Source organism: Gavia stellata, chromosome 2 (assembly GCF_030936135.1).
Source record: "Gavia stellata isolate bGavSte3 chromosome 2, bGavSte3.hap2, whole genome shotgun sequence".
In the NCBI taxonomy this organism is placed as follows: domain Eukaryota; kingdom Metazoa; phylum Chordata; class Aves; order Gaviiformes; family Gaviidae; genus Gavia; species Gavia stellata.
Window position 1 is genome coordinate 25,374,549 of NC_082595.1, and position 8,447 is coordinate 25,382,995.

At 37.0% G+C, this 8,447-nt stretch overlaps 1 protein-coding gene across 1 annotated transcript in view; it reads left to right on the top strand.

Moving 5' to 3' along the window:
* The window catches only part of ADSS2 (adenylosuccinate synthase 2), a 38,253-nt gene extending 29,806 nt beyond the window's left edge, over positions 1-8,447 (top strand). The window contains exons 9-13 of the mRNA XM_059832211.1: positions 135-289; positions 714-838; positions 1,911-2,008; positions 6,763-6,912; positions 7,668-8,447. Of these exons, the coding sequence (XP_059688194.1) occupies positions 135-289; positions 714-838; positions 1,911-2,008; positions 6,763-6,912; positions 7,668-7,720 (581 nt within the window). The 3' untranslated portion in view covers positions 7,721-8,447. The remainder of the gene's footprint in view (positions 1-134; positions 290-713; positions 839-1,910; positions 2,009-6,762; positions 6,913-7,667) is intronic.

The following is an 8,447-nucleotide window of genomic DNA, read 5'->3' on the forward strand; positions in this document are numbered from 1 at the left end:
ATTTATTGTGTGCTTTGTTTTGCAAAGTACTGAATGTAATGCAAGTACTGTTCCTCGCCAGGTTAGATTTATATTTTTTTAATAGTTTAAAGCCAGTGTTTCAGTAAGTTTTTAAAACCAGATTTTTTTAATAGGCACATATCCTTTTGTGACTTCATCAAACTGCACAGTTGGAGGTGTATGTACTGGTCTGGGCATGCCCCCGCAGAATGTCGGGGAAGTGTACGGAGTTGTGAAAGCATATACAACGAGAGTTGGAATCGGTGCCTTTCCCACAGAACAAAATAATGTGAGTATTATCAGCCCTAGATGTGACCTGTAACTGGGTGAAATAACTTGGTGTACCTGTCTTATGTTAATCAGTGTTACTGGTTAAATGCAAGTAGATGACAATGTGTTTGGATGTCTCATTCTTCTGATTCTAGACTGAGCTTACAGGACTGCCAAATCTGATCGTCAGTTTCTTAGACCTTCCGCTGGAATAGAAGGCTAGAGCAGGAACAAATTTTAAAAGATTTGCTCAGATAGCATTCTCTTGAATTAGAAATAGCATTTTGTATTTCTATTTTTATCCCAGTGGACAACTTTGTAAAAAATTGGGGGAAAAACTTTTAAGGTAATTTACAATATTGTAATATGTTGTTAAGTATACACCTGCATCATGTATTGCAAATTAAAAAAAAGGCTTATGTAATAGTATTACTCTTTGTTAGGAAATTGGAGAATTGCTGCAAATGAGAGGTAAAGAGTTTGGTGTTACCACTGGTAGAAAGAGAAGATGTGGCTGGCTGGACCTTGTGTTACTCCGATACGCCTACATGATTAATGGATTTACTGCGTGAGTTATTTTGACAGCTTTGCTGGCAGCTTGACATAAAATCATGAAATGCTACAGATTACTGTAAATTGTACACATACTAGTTAGTAACATTCAGACTGTTAGTATTGATTTGTTGAATGTTTCGATATTTTGATAAATTAACTCATTTTTCCTAGCAATAAATGTTTTTATATTTGACATTTTCATACTCGTAAATTTTTCTTTCCTTTACTTGTAGCACATCATTATTTCTCATTTAAAATGATCCAAGAAGCACTTAATGTATCTTAGTACTTGATGCTTCACGCTACCTCAACCCCTGCCATCTCACCAAACCCAAACCAAATCAAATGCATTACAAGGGCCTTAAAAGCTGATATAGTTTATGGGGTTTTGTTTTGTTAGTTTGTTTTCAAAATAAGACAGATGGGAACCCACCAGTATCTTCAGCAGTATGTGTAAATATAGAAAATTTGCATATGACTTTGGGATTTTAATTAAAATGAAAAATAGGTGTCTGAAACAAAAACTGGTATAAAATTTCTAGTAGATCAAACTATGTAAATACATGCTTTACTTAAATTTTCCTGTTTTTCTTGTCCTTTGTGTTTTTTATTTAAAATAGGATGCAGCTAGTTATTTACAGAGGTGGTATTTGATTCTTTTGTGGCCTTCACTGTAGAACAGGAACATTTGGCAGAGGCCAGGAACAGACAGCAACAGGCATCATGCTATGAAACCATCTCAAATGAATGGTCATAAAGCATCTTGGCAGCACCTTGACTAATTAAAATTCTAGCACTTAAAGCTATAGGCCAGTCACTTTAATTGGAGAATACCTGTTCTTTTGAATTTTGCCATTTTCTTATAGTACTAGATGTAGGGAGGCAACAAAAAGGCTGTTTAAGTTTTCTTTCTTTTTTTTTTAAAGTCACACCAGATAAATACATTAGCGCTATACGAGCTATTTTTGTAAGGAAAGACAATTAATTGCAATGTGCAGGAATCAATTTTTCTTTTGGTATTTTTACAACGTGATGAGAGTTGAGGGTTGTTGAACTTGTTTAACCAAAGTAATGTTTCTTTATAGATTGGCACTTACCAAATTGGATATCTTGGATGTATTTCCAGAAATCAAAGTTGGTGTTGCATACAAACTAGATGGTGAAATCATACCTCATTTTCCTGGTAAGACTGCTTGTTTAACAATTTTAGATTTTGGTGAAATGTAATCTGATACTTATGCATTTGACTTTTACAAGTAAAATTTATGACAGGAATGTGTTACTTCAGCATCAAGCCATTAACATCTTCCCAGATGCACCAGAGACACCCTGTACCACACCTGTACTTGCACCCTAAAGACACCTGTACTAAATACTGTCATTTGTCTGCTAGAAAGATGCAAAGTGCTATGTAAAGCTTCTTAAATGTAAATGTTGTTACTGCTTTATCCCTTTACTTTAATACAGCCTGCATTACCCTCAAGCTAAATTGGAAGCTTGTTTCACACTCTAAAACCAGTGTCTTCTTCCCACTACTGTATTCATCCCCTCCTCTAGCAGGACAAGCCTTAATTTAAGCATGTGGTGAACCGGCTGAAAAGCCAGGTTTTTCTCTCCCTGTGTTATTTTTCTAACAGTTCAGTTCCCTTTAATGGTCCACAGAGCAGCCAAAAACTTGTCACACCTACGCAATGGAAAAGATGGAAAACGGGTGTGGGAGGAAATGAGCAATTAGTTTAGGTGAAAGCAAGACTATTTTCTAGTGCAGGACCAACATACAGCAGCTTAGCATGATAGAAACTATAGCTCCTGAGGAGACCAGTGGTCATTTTAGTGATCATTTTTACCTGAAAAATCTGCATGTTAAAATATTCAAGTATCACAAAACATTGTTATCATGGATAATGCATCTTTTTCAGTTTGCTATAGTAGAGATACTCCAGAAAAAGGAAGAACATTAACTGATGCTAAAGATTGGGCTTTCTGATTTTCGAATGCGCCCATAGATGCCCATTTCCATTCTAATTGCTACCTCAGGGTTTGAGGCTGGTCACAGGTTACAATTTTTCATATGATATCAGCAGAGAACTTTTTGTGGGTGAGGAGATCAACTGTAGTAATCAGATACAACTCACAGCAGGATTTATGTAGTATAAAGATGTAATTATGTATAAAGGAATAAGTGATGATCTGCCAGTGAAAATAGCACATATCTGTTAGGGAAATTCATAAGAAATTAACAAAAAAAAATAATCTGTTTCTCCATGTACTTGGAGTTCTGTAGTTGACTTGCTCTCCAGTATCTTCAAACAAAAGTGCCAGTTACAATCTGAATGCATACTGAATGACATGGCATGCACTTTTATTCAGGAAATTTAGTACTCATCTTGCACTAAACCAGGGAATGTTTTTTCCTTTTTAAGACTCAGATACTCCCTGATTGATACCCTTATCAAAATATTAAGGAAATTTGTGTGCACTTTAGATGGCCTTTGAACATAATGGAGATTGCACATTTGAATTGAGAACTACTCAGTAAATGTTTCATCTGTAGCCCTGTCATCTAACCTGGGGGCTATTTGGACTGTCTTGTCCTCAAGCCAGGAGGACCTGTGGCACTCCATCATTAAAGATGACATAACCAGGTGGCCATGTTTTCCAGTACTAAGACTTCAGTGATTACTTTTTTCCCCCTATTCATTGTGTCTCTCAGATGGGACCAGAATCTTTGTTAAAGCTCTTGAGGGCAGACTTTGCTCCCTGTATGTGCCCAGGTAATAGGTAGCTGACTTTTGGTCATAGCAGCACAACATGGCTTACCTGCCTAACTGTATTTTTCTTTACTGTATGAACAATTAAGAATTCTGGTAAAAATTTAGTAGAAACTGTTGTCTTTGCTGTTGACATGCTGTCTTCCTTAAGTGTCAGGAAGGAGTTTGAGCTGAACTTCTGGTAAGCTGGAAGATGCTGTCTCTCACAGTGCCTCTGTGTTCCACACCCCTCTCTTTGCTATACTCCTCAACATTTGGCAGCATTTTCAGCACATATGCTGCAGGTTACTTATTACCCCTGCCCCTGGCATAAAAAACAAACGGTGACTTTTCTTCCCACTTTGTGTTTTGCCGACCATTGGATTATTTCTAATGTCTACATCTCTGCATGCTATGCACTTGTATAATTTTTTTAAACTTGCCACTTTGACATTTTGAATTTAATTTAGAAGAGATCTAGTCTGGGAATCTCTCGCTGGCAGGGTATTTCTTTCTCTCTCCCCTCAGTACCCTCCCACTCTCTTGGAGATGTTAGTGATTTACCCTTCTTGTGAAATGACTGTCTCTAAATTAGAAGCACACACAGTGCCCACCATCTCAGGAAAAACATGCCATATTTCATATATTGTTCCTTTTTTCCAGCTGGATCAGAGAATCATGACTCTCACTCAGTTTTTTTTAGCTTAGATTTCTGTGGGCATTTCATAATCTCCTGTTAAGGAAGAATTGAAAATGTCTTGTAAATCTACAGCTGACTTCAGTTGGTATCATTGAGGCTGTAGTCTTTTGCTACAGAGCTGGCCAGTATCTCTGTTTCTGTTCAGTCATGGGAGTTTATGAAAGGAAGAGAGAACTCCCAGCTAGCTCTGAGCTGATCAGTTTAAAAGGAATGTGAAAGCCATGGTCTAGTCCTGCTAGTGCTTCCTGTCCGAGTTCAGGTGTCAGTTGATCTCAGCACAGACAGACACAACCTCTAGCTCAGGTGACTTCGAAAGCACAGACCATCCTTAGAAAATTGAGAGATTATTTTGGAGAAGCTTTACTTCATGCTTGCTTTTTTTTTCTTGTGCTCTTTCCCTGGGCATCTACTGTAGACTAAAAAGCTAGGACACTGTGCTAAATGCACCTTTGGTCTGACCTATATGACTGTTTTTATGTTCAGTTTCTGGAAATTGCTGGAGGCTCTTTCTCTTACAATGGTGCCAAGATCCCAAATTTCAGCTATTCTTTTTGAGGTGGATGTAACATCATATCATTCCTTCTCCAACTTATAGTACCAGAATACCAGATATCATTAAATCTGCTCTTTCTGTTGTCTAATTCAGCTGTTAATAAGGAATATTCCAGAAAACCTAAAAGAAAAATCCCCTAAGGGAAGAGCTGAGAGAAATCTAGATAGTGAATACATCTGTTATGACACTGAGCTCAGTTTATGGCTTATCTTTACCACACATCATCTTTTATCACGCCTGCTGGAGCAAAATGAGAAGAATCATTTGAACGTCAAGAAATTTATGCTTTTTTCTTCCTCTCTTTTGGGGAAGTAAGGAATTGAACTAATACAGAGTAATGGAAGATTGTATGCAAGATTAGACCATTCAATTCTAAGTGCTTTCAGCTTTCTCCCAGCTAGCCTCATCAGAGAGGCTTCAAAGTAAAAATGCGTGTGGACCTCCAACATTAGGTGTTCAGTCACTTTCCCTCTTCAGAAAGAGGGAGGCTAGCATGTTATTCTGGACGATCTGCAGTGCCTGGAGATTAGTTTGTGGTTTTGTACTTTGAATATAGCTCTTCTATTCTACAGATCACCTGGATAGCAGACAACACCTCAGTTGTTACTGCTGATGACATTTAAAGAAAGTGCTTATTCTTGGCCTTTGCAACCCAGCATCCTTAATGTGCCTGTCTGTTTGTCCTGATTACAGCAAGTATTGATTCAGGATCATTTGCCTTAACCCATGAACACCTCCATCCAAAAATTGTGCATTTCTTCACTGTTGTAGGCTTTGAAGTCAGGAGAGCATAGTCGTCTTTCACCCTTACTCAAAATGGCTAATTCATAAAGGCTGTCCTTAGAACATTGCTACTGTTGAATTCCTTCCCTGCACCAGGACAATATGCTGAGCCTGAGTTGGTTGGCTACCCACACACTGGAGGGCATTAGCTATGGTTTTGTATTTTGCACCTCTACTGTGCCTCTTGAACCTAAAACCCTTTCCCAGGTTGACTAGCTGTCTTTGCAGGAGTGGCTTGTTCCAAGACATGTAGCCTACATAACATTAATTACAGTGCCTTTTGGCAGAACCCTCTCTTTTTCAGGAAGGCAAGGACGCCTGGCACCTCCCATTTTTTTATCAATGTATTTTGACCATTTTCAGGCTTAAGGCTTTTGTTTTGCTGCCCAGTGTCATTCCAAGACTAATGTTCAGATTGTTTTGGAATGGCATCATTTCAGTAACTATGTGCTTAGCATCTTTTCCAGTACTTGAAATCATCAGAGGGTTTGGAGTTAATGGACAACATTGTAACAAGTTACTAAATGAAGGACAAAATGGAATATACTGATTGCTTCTATTCTGAGAAGTAATTGGAACAGTTACTGCTCATACATCATGTGGGACTCCACAGTGGTTGACAAATTCGTTGTAGAGTTTTGGGGCAAAGGGTCTGTGGGCATCCGAAGTCTATTATGTATAAACTACATCTTATGACTATGTTTAGTAAAAAGTACACTCCAATGCCATTTAAAAATATGTTTTAACTGCCTGATACTTACAAGCTGGTGCCTAATTTTGCTTTTACATCACCAAATTCCCTCATGAAGGAGGAGTTGGATCTTGGTATTTGTTCAGCAAAAAACATCAACAGTTTGGGGGACTACTTTTCAGGAAAAGTTGCTTTCTGAACTGAAAAGATTGTGGTTTAAGCAAAATATATGCATGTGACTGAGTACTGGAACTCCTAAAGTCCTGATAGTTACTGGATTTTATTTTTCTCTGCTTATATTAACAAAAAAGGACACTGCAGCACCTTCAGTGCTGGTATTATCTTATGAGTAGACCTCTTTGTATAAGAAAAGAATAAAAAGCTTTACAGTCATGTGTTTAGTGATAGAGAATACATAATCTTCATAGACATAGTATTTTTGTTGCTGTTTGCTTCTCAGCCAACCAGGAAGTCTTAAATAAAGTAGAGGTTCAGTATGAGACACTCCCAGGATGGGATACGGACATATCAAATGCAAGGACGTTTGATGAGCTGCCTGTAAATGCACAAAATTATGTTCGCTTTATAGAAATGGAGTTGGGTGTTCCTGGTAAGTAAAACAGATTTTTTTTGTTGTTTCGGTTTTTTCCTGCTCCATGAAACCTATTTTGTTCTTTGCCTTAATGAACATTCAAAATATTGAAAACTAGTTTGTAACTGTGCTTATTCTGATGTACCTGGTGATACCTGTAATTATTGTTTTACTTCTTTTTATCTATTTAGCTGTTGAATTGAAAATTTTCAAAAGTTTTAATACGCATTCTTTCTTTGGCTTATGCTGTAGTTCAGCTGAGATTTTTACAACTTGCTTAAGTGTTTTTCAGATTGGCTATAATAGGGTTTAGTTCTGCTGCCATTATAAAGTCAGTGGGACTACTGGTATATTAATGTGATTAAATATATGTGACAGTATGAGGACCTAAACTAACACATTTCTCTTATGCTCCCTAATAAAGATGATCCTGTGGTTCCATCCAAAGCTGGCAATTAAGAGAAGATGCAAATCTTTACTTTTCTGACAGTTTCTATGTATCTTTTTTCCTATTATCTGGAAAACAGATTTATTTATTATGGCAGCTTCAAGACTCTTCCTGCTTTTCTAAGTTACCAATGAATTCTTACTTTGAGAACAAAAGACATAGTTATAATTTCTTAATGTACTAATAGTATATGCTGTGTTTTTCTTCAGGCTATGGTACTTAAGATCTTAAGCTCTTAAGAACATAAGTTTGTATCTTATCTTAAGATAGAATCCGATCCTGCTTTGTATTACTTATAATAAAAGTTTGCTTTTCTCTCCTGCAGTTAAATGGATTGGAGTAGGGAAATCCAGGGAATCAATGATCCAGCTGTTTTAAAGATTTCAGATGCATGGAAGAAAGCACACTCCTCAAAAGACTGCTCATTCTTAAATGCATTAGTAGCCCGCAAAGCAAAGGTGTTGGAAAGATAGATTTTTGCATGGAAGGAAATGCTAGAGTTGATACCCCCAAATCAATCGCTACTCCTGAGAGAGACTTTAACATGAACCTGTATCAGTTCTTGTTCAACTGCAATTTCCAGGACACTTGTCATTGTTGTTCAAGGTGCCATCAGATTTTTTTTTCTTTACCTAATATTTACTTCATAATGTAATTCCTGTTTGAAAATCTAAGGTAGCATTACTTTCATGACTTGTTTGTCTTTGTTATCCTCTCTCTGCTTTTGGCGGTGTTACTTCCCTGAAATTTTAGACAGTAAAGATAATGCAGTTTTGCACAGATAGTTTTACATCCTCATTATTTGTATTCCTAAAGCTGTTGTATTCTTAATGGCTGCTCTTGTGAGTGATTAAAGAGGGGGGTTCTGATTTTATAATGCTATAAATGCTGTCTAAATTATTGTGTGATCTGTTTTTTAAAAAAAGATGTGATGCCAAGCTGTTAAGAATGTCCAGGTTTTTTTTAGCTGTGTAACACAGAAAACTTACTCTTTGTAACTCACAGAGGACACTCAAGTGTTTACCAGGAAGTGTGCCCAGAAAGTTAGAAAATTGATATTGTAAAAAGTTAATTTGCGATTATTAAAGAACCATTCTGATTTTGA